General features: G+C 38.9%; 1 protein-coding gene across 1 annotated transcript in view; it reads right to left on the bottom strand.

Moving 5' to 3' along the window:
- The window catches only part of pdlim4 (PDZ and LIM domain 4), a 45980-nt gene extending 39176 nt beyond the window's left edge, over positions 1–6804 (bottom strand). Inside the window, exon 1 of the mRNA XM_042008224.1 lies at positions 6555–6804. Coding sequence (XP_041864158.1) covers positions 6555–6647 — 93 coding nt within the window. The 5' untranslated portion in view covers positions 6648–6804. The remainder of the gene's footprint in view (positions 1–6554) is intronic.
- Positions 6805–17217: the final 10413 nt, after the last annotated feature.

The following is a 17217-nucleotide window of genomic DNA, read 5'->3' as shown; positions in this document are numbered from 1 at the left end:
CTTTTTTGTGTTTCAGAAAGAGGTGAGAGAGAAGTCATGGTGAGACTGTCAGCTCCGTTCCAACCATCAGATGACTAAAAACAGATCACCAGAAGTTAGTCTTATTATAGTCTAACACTTATAACAAAGGAGAGACTTGTCTGTACGACAGCTGGAACTGCTTAATAAATATCAGACTAAATCAGAGAAAAGTCTGGCAAACAATCTTGTAGTGTGTGACCCCCCACCCCCCACCCCCTACCACAGATCGCTCGTATAGTGGGCACATGATGCGATTTAGAACTCTTAAAATCTTGTAGCGTGAACTTGGTTTAGGATGTACAGGTATCAGCAAGGCATGTGGGATGGATCTGGGGAAAAACTGATGCAACAGCTGGTTGTTAGGCAATGTAAACAGTCCCTTCATTTCCATAAGAAGTTGCTACTAAAAAAAGTCAGCAAGTTAAACACTAACAGATATGGCGGTTGGCAAATGACAGTCTCATGTAACACAGAGTCATCATGTGGTTCGACAAGGCTTGGTGAATAAGTGCTGGAGTGTGGTTTCACTGGGGGCATATGAAAATAAAATAGAGGCTGAAAAAACAGCAAAGATGAGAGAGAAAGCGTGGAGATGTTTGTATATGTTAAACCCAGTGGAACAGTTTCTCCAAAGCGTGACATCATCCTCGGGGCAAAGTCCTCTGGCATGTCATTACTGATTATGCATGTGTGTCCTGTCAATTTATATCGAGATCTACACTATTACTTTTCTTTTACTGAAAGGATCCTTTAACTTTCAACCTAAACTGCCCATCTTAATGTCTTCTCCCCAATCTACATTTACTGGATGGTCATTTCTTAGCATCTTTGCAGTGTAAGATGTCATTTTTAAATGTTGCCGTCATTCATAAAGTCCACAGGGACACTTGAGTCACACACCTCAGCAGCAGAAAGAATAATTCTTGGCAACTAGTCAGACGCTTTTGTTTGCTTGTTGGACATGCGATAGGAACCATGGTTATGACCTTGTGATGGGTTGGAAAGCCAAAACATAGACTCGGGTGTGAGTTTCCGCCTGGTGTGTGTTAACCACACTCAAACAAAGACAATTAATCTGCCAAGAGCTATAAACAACACTGCAGCTGATGATTAAACATGAGGGACTTGAACTTAATCAGAACGCAAGAAGAGTCAGAATTTAACTACAGTCTCTAAAAATCATATATATAAATGAATAAATAGGCACCATTTTCTTGCAATAATCCCTGTAAATTTGCTTTGTAAACAGACTAGCAATAATTCCGACTGCTCTTTGCACATGGGGTGTGCTTCCCCTGATGTTTTTCACCACGTGATGCTTCGACCTGCGGCAACAGGCTGCAGCATTTAAAGTCTAGGGTAAAGAAGAAAGAGGCCAGTGTGAAGCTTAAAGCTGACAATTATAAACAGCAGCATCCGGGAAACAAATCCATGTGGCTTTAAGTCACATGTCCTGTCTCTGGCATGTGGCATAGACAGACAGACAGACTGACGTACTCTGAGATGAAGAGGTGCAAAGGTCGTTGACTTAGGTGAATATGCAACTGCCTGTGACTTAAATGGCCACATAAGAGGATCGCAAGAATGGTGAAATTATATCACTTCAAAAGGAAAAGAGGTTATATTAACAGATCACTCCAGTTTATCCCATTCTCATATTGTATTGGTGTGCCTGAAGTCTAGTACCTAAGATCTGCATCTAAGGCAAGCCTGGTTCAGGTCCTTTTTGGATCTGTTTAAAACTTGAGGGGATGTTAGAAGACTTTGATTAGGCAGCGTGGATCACGATGGAAGTGCTGTGCATGTTGAAAGGCGATTCTAAATGAGTCGTGTTGCTCATCCGTCATTTTGACAGCAAGTGGACTTAAATGATGAAATAAAGAGAGGATTAGCCATCCTGTCTCAATCAGCGAGAGGAATAACAGAAAATCTGGATGTATTCTACCAGCCATCTTAGCATAGAAGATGGATTATATGCATAACAGCCAGACACAGGGGAGAAGGTTACTAATATTACCTTAGGTCATAAGTTTCACTTTGAAACATTTGTAAATTAACGTTAAATTGTTAAAAGCAATCAGCTGTGAAAGTGGTGCCAGTCGGGTCAGTGTGTCTCTCATGTGTTTGGGCCTTGTGGATGGGTAAGGATTACAACTTTCAAATAACAGGCTAGTCTGCTCAGCTCTGGTAAACACTGTTGTGTCTTTTTTTTATTCAGACACAAACTTAGATTTGCCTGAGGCTGGAATTTATTCTAAATCACGAACGAATGTTTTTGCAGGTCTTTGCACTGGCTGGCTGCTCAAAGTCAAGGAGAAAAACTGTGAAGGTGAAACAACTGGGTCATAAACGCCATCAATTACTGTTTAATCATTCAAATCAAATAAAACATTAATTGTTGTGACAACAGTACCTGTGAAGCAATGCACCAGTTGTTGAAATTCTGAGCTTAATCTACAAGAAACTGAGCAGAAACTAACAGAGAAGTAGCTGAAGCGAACCACGAAAGCAGGCGTGAGACTGAAACTCAACTCATGTTATCTTCTCAAACTGTTAAAGTACTTGCCAAAAAAGGGCTGTGCTTTGGCAATGTTTGACCAGGAAACCTGTTCTCCCATGCTTCAGTGTACAACTAAAAGTAACTTAGTAATGAATCATTTACTTGACAAACTATTAAAGAACGTGTTTTCTATCTATCAGATAAAGTTTATATTATTTTGTATGACGTGAGACTTAATCTAAAATGCTCTACAGGTAAACTTGACCTTCTCTAAACTTCTGAATGCACATTGGCAACTGTTCAGTGTCTCAGTGCAACATGCTGTGATTAACCACTAAAAAAAACTAGAGATCCATGATCTTATCTGAACAATATCAGTGTTGGCCGGTACTCGCTTCAAAATTAAACATCAGATATCAGCCATTCCAGCGATATAATTAACCAATAAAATAACAGGCGCTGAGAACAAAATCCAGTCTGTTTTACGTAGAATAGGATCAGCAATCAGTCAAATGAGATTTAAAATATGAGGTATCGGCCAAAATTCAATATTGTACATCCCTAAAAAAAAAAAAAAAAAACACCTGAACCAGGTCTGAACCTTGAATTGATCATTAACTGTTCTGAATCAATGACAGCTTCTATTTAAAACGGTCCACTTTATCATATTGTTCACATTTTTTGACATCATAAGGCCAGGATGACACCTAACACATGACTTATTAAGACCCTTACGTTTCATGTTGTGGGATATCCACCACTGTTGTAAGCTGTTGTTTTAATAAACTGATATGAATGAATTACCACTGCATGATTCCACTTAAATACTCTACATTTATAATATAATATTAGTGCAGCATGAACTTTTGGCTAATGAACCCCAAAGTTGTCAAACTTATTGTGAGTTGTGTGTCTGCTTGTGAAACTTTCACAAATAAAATATTTGGTGACTTTAATAGGAAAATAAACATGACTTCCACCCAGCAAAATTTCATTGACATACTTTTAATCCTCATTACATTTAAAGTTTGGTTTTCAAATGCTCATTTTGTATTGACCTCTCTTTTTAAAGGCATTTTGAGCACCTGGTTGGGTGTATTTATTGAAAAACACTTTGTTACAGATAGGTAACTTAGTGGCTGACCATAAAAAAGACCCTCTAATAATATATTATTTTATAGCTGACCAAGAGATACTTCCTTCCCACTGTGGAAAAGACAATACAAGCAAGAAAGAAAGCTCAAAGCTATGGTAGATTTCTCTGAAAGCCAAACAATGTAAAATAATATTGTTTCATGTCTTTTCACAGTTTACCACCAGACTGGGCTGAGCAAAAACACCAAAGCCTAAAATGGCAAACGTGTACATAATTTAAAGACCTCACCTTGAGGTTCGGGAAACTGTGATGGACATTTGACATACAGAGGAATGTGACCTGTGCATGAGTTGTCTGAAACTTACAATGACCATCTTTAGGCAGCCATCTTACAGTGGCCACACAGCAGGATGACCATAAAAGTGATGCTGGATGCTAAATGAACAGATCCATTATTTACCAAACGTTAACATGTGAATTCCTGTTCAGTGGACGACTGTTTACCAGTTGGCAAGAAGGACACAAATCCTGCAACATTGATGTACAAATACAACTTATAGCACATCTGCCACATTCAACACATGCAGCCTAAATGCTTTCACAGTTCTATCAGTGATTTTATGTTACTACTTCTCTGACTCCCATTCACACACAAAGCAATTTAACAACCTAACTCACCAAACACACACATACAAACAGGACAAACGTTCCCAGTCAAACAGACTCACTGACTCAGCTTCTAATGGGCTGACAGGAGACTTATGAGCTTATGGTGGAACATTAACACCTTTGGTACAGAACCACTTGATGGCATCACAACTTGTTTGTGGTATTTACAACTTTCCCCATCAATAAGTGCAGGTGTTTCTTGGTATTCAACAGCAAAGAGGGAGGGGGGGAATATTTTACCCAACAGACTCACTACTATCGTTTGGCTTATTCTAGCTTGTGCATACTTTACATAATACCTTACAGACAAATTTTGGATGTTGTAAGACATAAACTATCCTTCTCTGAAACACTCCTCATGTATCTCTTTCTGCGTCATCATTCAACACATTTGAATTGTTGTCTTGGGCTTGTGCTTTGCAGCAAGAAGCAACAAGCATGTGATGAATCTCGAGCTCAAGAGATACTCCTGCATATCAGCAGCAATAGATCACATCATGCAAGATCGGAGCCTCACCAACTCCCATGACGCAAACCGAGAGGATTCTTTGTTTTATTACCTCTCCTTGAGTTTGATTTATCGGCTTATAAAGTCGCTCATAAACTAGATTAAACAATTATCAAGCCCTGACAGTAAAAAAGAAAGATATTCTTAAGGAGATATTGTAATCCAGGGATTTGCTGCCAACACACTGTATGTATTATGCCTCAGACATTACACATTTTGCTGCATATGCTTGTGTCTCAACAGCTGCTTCCTCTTTTAATTTTTGAGCCAAGATTTTGGAATTAAAGCAAAAAAAAAGGAAAAAAAAAAAACAACCCCTTGCCACACATGCAAGCAGCTCTCCCATGTGTTCACAGTTTTTTTACTGCCACCTTTGCGATTTAACTATATGTTAAGTGTAACCTGCAATTTGATACAGTGATGCCATCATGGCTATGTTATGCAACACTTCTAAATGCAAAAAAACAAGCATTGCATTTATGCAAGTATGCACATATTAAACTAGATAGAAACTGTGTGATCAATCACATAGAAACCAAAAACCTTGCCTGGCATGTCAGTAAGCTGCATAAGGAAACGTCCCACCTATGCAATACACCTAAAACACAAGACGTTTGCAGTAAGTGGCAGGCTTTCTCTGTGTTTTGAGAGTAGTCTTGACAGAGAATATAAAGATCAAAAATCAAGTATAAAATTTGAAAACTTTCTACTGACAAAAAGTTACTTTCTTGCTCCAGTTTGTTGATGTCATGCATGTTTGGTTTCTGGGTGTAAAATCAGCAGCCTGCTGTGATTTAGAGAGCTTAAAGTGCCAAGTATTGCAAGTGAGTCTTGTTAATGTGAGAGTGATGAAACCACTAACCTGCAGACATATATCTGTCAAGACTTTTGAGCATGTTGTGTGAGTCAAAGTATCATCACAGCTTTATTCTCCCCCTTTAACAGAAAGCACTTAGAGTGACCTACAGGTTCCTCTGCCCTCTCAAAGTCCTTAATCACCTGCTATAAATGTAGAAATTGCTCCTCTAGTTTGAAGTTTCCGAGCCCTGTAGTTATATGCACAGTTTGGGGCTGGTGATACAGCTGAGCACAACACCTGGAATCCCTCAGCAGCACCAATGAGCACTGATGAAAAACAAATGTCAGCACCCCCCCCCCCCCCCCCCCCCCCCCCCCGTCCCTGCTGGAAGCCCTTCAGCAAGACCAGGTTGTGTTTGTCCTGGCCGGGATGAACTGATGGCTACTGCCAGATCCACTGCCAGCACTCTGACTCTTGACCCAAATTGTGAGGGTCAGGAAAGTTCATGTAGCTCTTCTAGGACTCCTATCACTTATGTCAATATTCTTAGCAATGATTAGTTAGCGTTATCAGTTATCTTGATGCTGTTATACCGTTTAGAAGACCCATTGTAACACCAGTCATTTTCCGACAATTAGGTTAAAAAGTAATCATATATTTAGTTCTTTCTTTCTTCTGTTGAGGCTGGTGATATTGAACGCATCTCTGATGGCTGGTCGGTTACGATGACTCAACAGCGGTGACAAATCCATTACCAGAACTTAGACGGTAAAATCTGTCTGTATGAGCAATGCGTCTGAAGCTGCTAGAGAGAACAACCCGCTGTTATATTATTTTGTTAATTAATTGAGCAATTCGGTTTTTCTCAGCTCAAACTTTCCCCGGCAAGCTCGGTCCCGAGTTTCTTCGTCTGTTTCGCGCAACTCAATGAATGGACACAGAAAGAAAAGTTGCTACCTACCCTGGAGATAGTTAACGGTGTGCTGAAATCCCGTCCGCCCACCAGTCGAAAACCCCACGGAGAGGGTCCCCTCAGTGTCACGGTCTGTGGCATGTTTGGTATGAAGACTGCGAGAGATAAACAGGCAGATGACAGGCAGACTGAGACGGGGAAAGTCCGCTGTTCCTCAGGGTAAGAGAAAAAAAACGGTAACGTGAACTAGCCAGAGTCCTCTTCCCGGCTGCTAGGCAACGCTGTCCCGGCTCTGAAAACTTTCCTCCTCCGCTTGATTCAAGTTTAAATAACGAAGCCGCCTCTGACGTCGGAGGACGGCCTGCCGTGCCCGCCTTCACTCGGCTTAAAAGTGGGAGGGGACCTCCAGAGCTGCCATGTGTCAACTGGTTGAGTCCTAAAACCTATTTTATTGTTTCATACAACAGGTGCAAGTGTGTAAACGTGAACTACAGTAATCCATCATCGACTGAATGGATGGGTGACCTGTGATTCTAGGTTTAAATTTCCTTCAGAATTTTTTTTCTTTTTTTTTCCTCAGGTTGTCCTCATTTTACCCCTTCTCCAATTGAACTTGCCAGTTAAAATATTTTCCCCTCGTTAAATCAGTTTTTACACGTTACTGAGATTAGTAACGTTTCATATTTCTTAGTATGAGGTTAAATTTGTGTGTTAATTTATTTGTTTGTTTATTTAAAAATCAGAGTGAGTCACGTTAGACATCATAGGGTAAAATTATTTACTTAATGTTAGAAAATATAAATAATAAAATAGTAAAAAAAAAAAAAATCTCTCAAATACTACCAAAAAAAGTTGGCATGCGTTGGAAAGACACAATGAAACTTTAATATATGATTACCAAATTTAAAAAAAAAAAGCTTTTTTTTTTAACTGAAAATAGAACATAGAACAAATATAATGTTAAAAATAAGACATTTTACTCTTTCATGACTAATCTTAGCTCATCTTGAATTTGATGCATACAAGATATCTAAAAACGGTCGAACAGAGCAACAAAAAGCTGTAAAATTAAATTGTATTCAGAAACAGATGTGTGAAAATGTTGCAAACAATTGGGTTCATTGACAACACTAAAGAGCACCTTAGAGAAGCAGAGTCTCTCAGAAGTAAAGTTGGGCAGAGGTTCGACAGTCTGCAAAAAATGCTTCTATGAATGCAATTTCAAAGTTAAAAATTTTACAACATTTTACTGTTTTATGAAAAATATTAGCTCATCTTAATTAGCTCATATTAGCTTATCAAGGTCTCTAAAAAGTTTGAACAAAAGGCCTAAAAAGTAAAGTATACTCAAAATAAATAGGCATGGAAATATGTTGTGACTAACTAGGTTTGTTGGCAACAAGTCACTAATATGATTGGATTTAATAAAGAGCACCTTATAGAAGCAGAATTTCTCAGATGTAAAGTTGGAACAATTTCAGAGCAATTTTACTCAGAAAAAAATTGTATAGACTTTAAATCGTCTGTATTTATATAGCACTTTACTGTACCTGGAATGATACCCAAAGCGCTTACCTCATACATCACATTCACACACACGTTCACGCACTGATGGCGGAAGCTGCCATGCAAGGCCCTCAACCACGATCCATCAGGAGCAATTTGGGGTTTGGTGTCTTGCTCAAGGACACCTCGACATGAACTCAACTTGGCCGAGGAACGAACCGGCAACCCTCGAGATACAAGACGACGCTGCAGCCATGCTGCTCCTAAATATTCTGTTATCAACAGTACACAATATTATCAAAGGATGAGAAAATATTCTCGAGACATCTCTGTGTTCAGGGGACGCAGCTGAATATCAGCATTAGATGTCTTTGATCACAGGGCCCTCAGGTGGCCCTGCATTGAAATCCACATGATTGTGTCATGGAGATCACTATATTCACAGGAACACTTCCAGAAATAATTTTTCATCAGTCATTTTTGTGGTAAGACAAATTAAAATTTGAAACACACACACACCACACGTTTGCTTCTGCCCTACCTCCACTGCTGGCTTACCAACTCCGATCCTTAATTTCGGCTCTGTGGTTTATGAGCATGACAAAATGTGACACAGTCCCGCCTTGAAGGTGTTGTGTGAAAAGTGCTTTTGTGTAAGAGGAGCTTTTTTCATCAGAGCAAAGAGCATTTCTCTAGAAGACTTTCTCTTTCCTTTTGGAGTCTACTACAACTTTAATCAACCTCGAAGTTGTTGTTTTTGGAACATTGTCCTTAGACATCAGTCCATGTGGATATAAAACTTGCTTACATGTGGACACCAGCACGGGTGCTCCAGCAGCTTATAATTCCTGTCAGACAGACCTGTGCCTTAGTTGTTGCTAGGCTGTTCCTGACCATCCAAACTAATCCCCCCCCCCACACACACACATCCCTCCACATTCAGCTGAGTGACAGTTTGGCTCTTTTACCAGACCTTGGCTTAGTGTGCATACATCCCAAACACTGGTACTTATGAACAATTGTTTGAAATGAATATATTGTAAATGTTTATAAATACATCCAAGACAAATTCCTGACTTGCAAGGAGTTCTTTCGACATCACCAGTGTACAATGTACAGTGTTGTCAGCCGAGTGAATTCTGTCAAAGAAACACTTTTTATGTTGGCACAGAGACGTTAACAGCTGCAGCCAATCAGGTTCACTAAAAGGAAGTAAGGAGGCCTTGGAAAGCTGGAAAAAATATTGGAACATTCAGCAAATAAATAATCAGACTGTACGTGGATATATTTATTTATTTTGCTGCATGTATAATATTGACCCAGGTCTTATTTTAGAATTTCAAATTTTTATGCTCCAAATTTCCTGAGGTGTCTTTTTATTTCTTTTTCTTAAAATATCCTTATTTAGTGTATATAAACTGATGACTGGAGCTGTGAGATTTTACATTCAAGTGCCAACAGCCCAAGCATGCTAATGTAGTCAATGAAGCAGGAATTCAGATGGATAAATGTAAAAACAAAACATAGCCTGAGTTTGCAGTTAGGTCTAAGGCTAGTCAATAACTCACTGATTAGAGTCTTGAGTAAAAAGCCATGTGGCCTGAGCCTAGAGCAGGGTAACAATGAAGATGTTGTGCTGCAATTTGGACGCCTCACTGGCAGAAAAGTATACTGGAGTTAGTGAATACTTTAGTGGATTTTCCCAGCTAATTACTGGTTGCGTCAGATCTTTCTACTGCAGAGGGAATGATCTCATAGTGATTCCACAGTTTGCTTCGTTTAGACAACTGCAGACTAGTGGAGTCCTGTCTGCAAATCTGAGTCAGTTTGATTCAGGCACCAACCTCTGAGCGTGGAGCCGAAGACAGCTCAGCTGAATTTCGACATTAGGTGTGTCGACTCTGGAAAGTCTTAACGTCACTTGAGGTGAGAAGCTGTGATGCAACAGAAAACACAGTAGCAGAGGATGCACATGATGAATATGTTGCACTGAAGACAGACAAATTCAGTGTACACACAAAAAAATATTAAAAAGTAGGTAGACTTATCACACCGCAAATCTCAACACTATACTTATGTCTAGCTATGTGTGTTCTTCAGTCATTCACCAAGTGGAACTGACGCACTGTCTTGTTTCCTCATGATCACACCGCCGTCCCCTCCCCCCACCACAAAAATAGCTCGTTAAAGCAACAAAAAAAAACAGCATGTCCATGCAGTAATTTGCACAGACATGTAAACAAAGCCAATAATCATGTTTCTAAAGGTTTCCACAAACAGTATTTATAGACTGCTCCTCTGCTTGCTATCCAGGGTACATCAAAGGATGACTAACCAAAGAGTAAGAAAAGCTGAGATGACTGTAGTCTGCATTGATTTATTGAGTAGATCAGCAGGCTGACATCTTCTTCAAAGTCTGTTTGCAGTAAATCTGAGTCAAACTACACAGAGCTGCCATTTCTCTGTTCTTTTTTCCTCAAAGGATCATCATTCGGCATACATCCAGCACAAACTAAGTGGTCCTTTTAAAACACTGAAGATTAATTTACCCTCACAGTTTTTGCCTACATGTAACGTCGCCATTAAGAATGTGAGGCAATGCAGGTAAGACAAGCAATGTTGTAATCATCAACTGTTTACCACTGTCTGGTTTTCCCTCTTTTGTCTGAGAGAATTACATCATCTCTGCTGTTATACAAACCCAGATACCACATCCTGTTATAACAGATGAAGGCGATAACAATCTATGCATAATATCCATTTTCTCAGAGGGGAAAACAAACAACCCGACATGAACAAAATGTCTAATGGAATAAATCAATATTCTAACAGTAATCACCAATCCAAAGGGCCAAAGAATCTAACCTTCAATATTGTATTTTAAAAAAAGATAAGGTTTTAAAACAAACATTATCTCCTGACATTTTAAGTTGAACTTAAAAACAATTTCTGAAAAAAAATACATGTTTTTTTTTATAAAAATGAATAAATAAAGACAGTCTTTCTTGACTTCACTTAACATAGATACTTTTTTGACCTGTAATATTTATCTGTTAACCCTAATGGAAAAACTTACCATTTATAATCTACATTGTTTATAACTATTACATTCTTTTTAACATGTTTTATTAACATTGTTTATGATGTTCACAGCATTACAGCAGCAAGGAGTGACTTTGCAAAACAGAACAAAACAGTGTATAACACCACGTGTAAGCTCTATTATCTACATTTATTACTTTGGACTAAGCTTATGTTGTAATTACACATTAGGAGTGAAACAGTGGTGTAAGCCGAGTAAACCAGTTGTATCTCGTTAACAGAAGCTTCTCAAACCTCCTGTCAGAAAGTCTATTTCTTCTAGAAGTTAGCACCAAACCGCCCAGATTGAAAAGCCGCTCCACAGGAGCACTTGATGGGGTTTGAGCATTATACTGTAAGAAAATGTCCTTTATGTTTGAAAACTGATGCAGTATCTGAAGGCCATAGGTTGACCTCAGTTGTGCGACACTCTGCTATCAGAAGCTCTTTTACTTGGTCCCTCCTACTGCATCTCTCAGCCATCGGAGTTTGAATTTTGGACAACTGGCAGCTGCAAGAAGAGCATCTTTGTCCTCCAGCACACAGGCAAAATGAGTCTGGATAGCCTAAAAAATATAACTGATATGTTTATGCCTATATGCCCTATTATGTATAATGTCATTGAATTACTAGAAAACTTTGCCTAATGTGGGGCCAACATTATGGATTTAATTTTGCTTTAGGTTACTTACTAACATTTGTATTTGTTTTGCTCTTCTTTTACATTGGTAATGAATATTCTCTTCCATGTTCATAAATAGTGATTCAAGAAATTTTAACTATCTTAAAGATGGAACATACCTGCACTATGACATCTAGAAGGCCTGCAGTCACCTTGGAGAGGGATCCTTTCACAGCCAGTGTCTTCTGCATGAGAATTTCAAGTGCGGGTAGTAAAGACCCATAAGGACAGTCACCTTGTAAAATGTCCAGTGCTGCAGTCAGAGGCTTCATGGCCGTGCAGTACTCATGCAGGAACTGGTACTCTTTGTCTTTAAAGCACTTAACTCCCAGTTTGGTGCACAGAGTATTCAGCTCACTCAAGGGGATTTCTCAAATTCTCTTTAAAGGATCAAAAAAGGAATTCCACCTTGTGGATGTTGGTACCAGGAGCTCTCTTTTGCTGACTTGTCCACTGTTTCTGATGCAAGGGTACTTGATTTGGTCCAAAGCGCTGTGCATTTTGCTGTGCCCTCTGCATTGGTAGATAAATATTTTACCACATCACTGATGTTGATGGTGTGTGAAGCAAACCTGCGGTGCTGGAGAAGAGATGGTCGGCCATCACTTTCATTCTAAGCTGAAAGAATTTCTGACAGATCTAAAAAAAGTGACATTATAATTTGTGGCGTCGCTGCCTCATCATCGGACTCAGTGACAGGCTGATAAACTTGAAACACACATGTTTAAGGGCAGCATTTCTTCTACAACATACTGTCTGACCAACCTACTGGTTTTGCACAGAAGTCCAGCTTTTGTTGTTTAGGTGATGGGGGGCCTCCTGCATTAGTCTCGGCTCCATGCTTCACACCACCACATGGTACTTTCTCTGTAAGTTTGACTGTGCTGCGATTCCAAATGTTTTTTCAAGTTTGACATAGTGTATTTGAAGCTAGATAGCACTTTGTCACCAGCACAGAGTATGTAACGAACCCTAATATTGACATATTTAGCTGACACAAACTCAAAACATTGACCAAATTTTCACCTATAAAATGTGCATCTCTCTCCTCCTTCCATTGTTGTTTACGTCTGCTTGGTGTGCTTGTCAGGCTAAAAACGTGGCGTTGCATACGTGACGTAATTCCCTGAGACGCAAGATGAAAGCAAATATATATTTTTAAGAAAAACAACCAAAATAGTAACACACAGTGACTTGGATAAGTAACTAATATTTAATTAATAATTATTTGATTATTGCTTTGGAAACAGTAACAAGTTAGATTAGTTGTTACTGAAAAAAGCGGTCATAGAGCATCGCTGGCCGCATGACATTGCAACTGAGTTTCACTTCATGCACCGTATCACATGCTAGCAAGCAGATATAAATGCACTGGCTGTTTTGAACGTGCACTGTGGATGATTCAGCAAGGCAGCACAAAAAGACATTATAGAAGGAAAAAAAGGACAAACAGACAGAGCAAGAGACAAGGCTAGAGTCAAGATAAGACTGTTGTTTACTAACTAGCAATAGTTTAAAGTACAGGTAGGATGCAAGATGGATGCCGAATTAACTGTCAATAGGGGGCACGTCACCAAGAAAATTTGTAAAAGTTCCATAGTGCATCTTTGAAGAAAGGAGGACTAATACTGTATGTGCTTATGATGTTAACAGGATGTCTTTGTTATGTTTTAATAAACCTAACCACTAACTTTTGGCTAAACTTAAAAGGAAATTTAAAAAAAAAAAATGTAATGCAAAATTAAAAAAATAATGTTGGACTGGAGATTTTGAGATTTGTGGAGTTCTTCTATATGGAGATTTTTTGTTTGTTTGTTGGAATGAAAACGATGAAGACTAAAAGAGTACCAACATGACACCAATGCTATGTTTTGCTACTGAACAAGTGCTGGTTTGTGACAAACTGGATGTTTAAATTCAGCCTTAAAATTAGTTCTCAAATTTGAAAGATGCATTAAAAAAAAAAAAAAAAAACATCTTATTTTCTGTTGTAGCCAGTGTAGCCTTGAACAGCCAAAACTCACCAAGTGCAAAATATAAAGTTTTTACTGAAAAAAACAACATTTATTCTATCTCCAGAATCTTATCAGGGTGTATAGAGTTTAGAAAAACAGCAAACATTTTGTCCAAAATTCAGAAGCTGCAGGCAAATCTGGAGCAGAAACAGCTCCCAACTGGTAACAGCTTTACTGCATTAATAGGTAAAAGCTGTTTAAAAACCTGTTTTCCAGCTTGCACAACATTTGGCCGCATTATGTCCCCTGCACTGAAAATTCCTTGTTCCTTGTAATGACATGGGCTGGAAACAATAGTGCCACTTGCAGTACTGTGCCTGGAGCACCCTGTGGGAAAGCAAATAATTGCAGGGAAATCATAAGGCTTTAGTTCATGTGGTTGCAATATTGCTGAATCAGAAATGAAAAGCAGATGAATTCATAAGTTATGACCACAACAGCCCTGAAGCTATCTCAAAGGAATGCTGCAGACTTACACACTTCACATCAGCAGGTTGATGAGATAATAAAATGAATAGGAAGGAACATTTGAAACCAGAAGTTATAGCCATCCTTATCTGAAGAATTTGTGTTCTCTTTTGAAAAAAATACTCCAAATTCAAATTGTCAATCCCTAAATGCTGCTTGCATGCTTGATTTACCATAGCTATACACTATAACTGCCTAAATGTGTTTAAGCCCAGCGAGAATTAGAATTGGCAGGATTGACAAAAATTAAATTAAATATTTTCATTTCATACATAAATTACTTTCAGACCAAACAAACTGCGGCTTTAGTGTTTAACTTGCCGTTTGCCAAACTGGTGAGAAAACTAATAGAAAATCCTGAATTACACAATGATCCATCATCAGTCTCTCTACATTTCCCAGCAGCCAAATATACACCGACCAGATGTTAACAATGAATATTTAATGTTGTGGTGTAGCTGAACTGTGTTAGAATAACAAACAGATGTGAATGACTCTTCAATTATTGACCATTACTATTAGATAGAGTGAAAGAAGAGTAATATACTCAGCCACATCCAGACAGTGTGACCGTATGAAAGCAAGAGAAGATAAATTACATAAAACAAGATAAAACTGGTTCCATTCTTCTGTATAATGTTTTTTTAATTCTGTTGTATTGAAGGGTTTTTTTTTTATAGCCATTGCTTTACTGTAGTAATTAATAACAGTGGACACAACAACAAAGATTAAAAGATATCTGAAACTGTGTAAGACTGAGCAGGAATTGGAGTCTAACCATTGATTTTCAACAGATTATCCAGGACAGGGCCAAAGAGGTATCGGTCTGAACAGAGATTCCGAGACCAGCCCATCCAAAGCCATCTCATTGAGCTGTTCCTAAGTCAGTTGAGAGATATATTGTCTCCTCTGAGTTTTGGCTCAGCCCTGAAGCCTCCTCCTGGTGGGACATGTCTGAAACTCTTCTCCTGGGGGACATCCAGAGGACACCCTGACCAAATGCACAAACCACCTTAACTCACTCCTTTTGATGCAGAAGAGCAGTGATTCTACTTTGAGCCCCTCCCTCATGACTGATCTCCTCACCTTATCCCTGAGGGTGAGCCTTGCCACCGTTCAAAGAAAATTTATATTGGACGTCCATTGTTGGAATGAATTTTTTTTACATTTTTTTCTGTCCCTACCCGACCACATGTAAGGATTAGAATATAGATCAGCTGGTAAATTGGCAGCTATTCCTTTAAGTTCAGCTCTTTCTTTACTACAGCAGACTGCTACAGCACCAGTACCATGCATCAGTGCAGACAATACACCACTCAACCTATTAATCTCAAAGATACATCAACCCCTCAACGTCAGACAAAAACTCACTCCTAAATCAGAATAAGCATCCCACCCTTTTTCAGCTGAGGAGCATGGAGGATCATGCCCTCAGACTCGAGGGTTTCCTAAGCTCTTCCTGGCTATAATTCTCTCGTTGCTGGAGGTATCTACTCACGGAGCCAACAGGACTACAACAGATGCAAATCCTAAGCCGACCAAACTGGAATCCCTCTGGCCTAAAAATTCTGCATTTTAAAATTCTGATCAGAATCAGAGACAAAATTTCCAGACAAAAAACAGACTATATATGAACATCTGAACTCAAGTTTCTAATATGAGACCTGCATACATACAGATACTAACACAGAAGAGTAACAGAAGCTCATCTGATCCCTAGTTAAAAAAAATGTAATGTGTGGGGCAGTGACCTGGAAGTGCTGATACATACTAACCAGAATGGTGTTGAAAGACATGACACAGCATTAAAAAAAAGTAAAAAAAAAAGAAAAATAGACAAACAAAAAGCAGTGATGAAACGTCGTCTGTGGAGCGTCCAGAAAGAGGAGTGGATGGTTATTAAGAAGTAAATGTCTGCTGTGGATCATTTGTGTTGCAGTATAATGATCCAACAAATTAGAGAAGAAGAGAAACTTATTCATCCCTCCAGATTCTGATGAGCCGGTGTAACCTGGTGGAGATGCAAAGCCACGCTTAATGATGATGATGTGTAATTCCCTCCTGGAGGGAAATTCTCCCCTTGTTTGCTTTGCAGCGGGCAGATCAGCCCTGTTTGAGATCAACTGTCCAACATATCACAATAAAATGCTAAAATAATCTAGTTGTAGTCTTGTAAATAGTGACCCCAAAAGATTCACAATCTTTGTCAAATCTCAGTCTGAGACTAGGCTAAACATTTGTCTTTAGATGTGAGCTGGTAGTTTTCTAGAGTCTTTTGCAAATCTTTTACAAGTCTTCTGGTAACAATTATTAAGCATGACAACACAAACTCTTTGTCTTTCCTCTCTGCAGAAAGGTAACTTTAAGCCAATAGATCATCTTCCTGAAACATAAACGAGTTATATTTGTGCTTTAACTTAGTCAAAATTGTTTATTGCATTTTTAGTCAGAAAAGGTAAAAAAAAAAAATTGCCAGGTGTCACACTTGAGATCATTGAATCTCATCAGTCCCTTTTCTCTGGAATTCTTTTTTCATTTCTAAATCTATTATCTGCTACACATCTTATTAAGCTCGTCATGATGATTCATCCTGCTTTTCCAACCAAACCATCCTCTAAAATGTAAACAACCTACAGATAGCCGCCCTACAGTCTAACAAACAAAAAAGCCTAAATGACACCAACCCCTCATTAGGAGCCAATCTGATGCTGTGACTTGGGTTTCAAACTGGTTCTCAGGCAGTTCTATGCCGTCTTGTAAACAATCCACGTCCTGAAACAAGAAGAAACATCAGTGCCAGAGACAGCAGTGAGATTAGTGGGTATTGTGTAAAGTAATTGAAGCATCAAGTGGCTTGATGAACAGCGTGTTAGACCAAAGGGCTTTTTAGGAATGTAATCACATCCAGAGAAAAGCCTGATGAGGACTCCGGATTTGCATGGAAACATAGAAATGTATT

Source organism: Melanotaenia boesemani, chromosome 15, assembly GCF_017639745.1.
Source record: "Melanotaenia boesemani isolate fMelBoe1 chromosome 15, fMelBoe1.pri, whole genome shotgun sequence".
Lineage (NCBI taxonomy): Eukaryota > Metazoa > Chordata > Actinopteri > Atheriniformes > Melanotaeniidae > Melanotaenia > Melanotaenia boesemani.
Note: the sequence above shows the minus strand (reverse complement) of the source record. Positions and strands in the feature narration are given on the sequence as shown.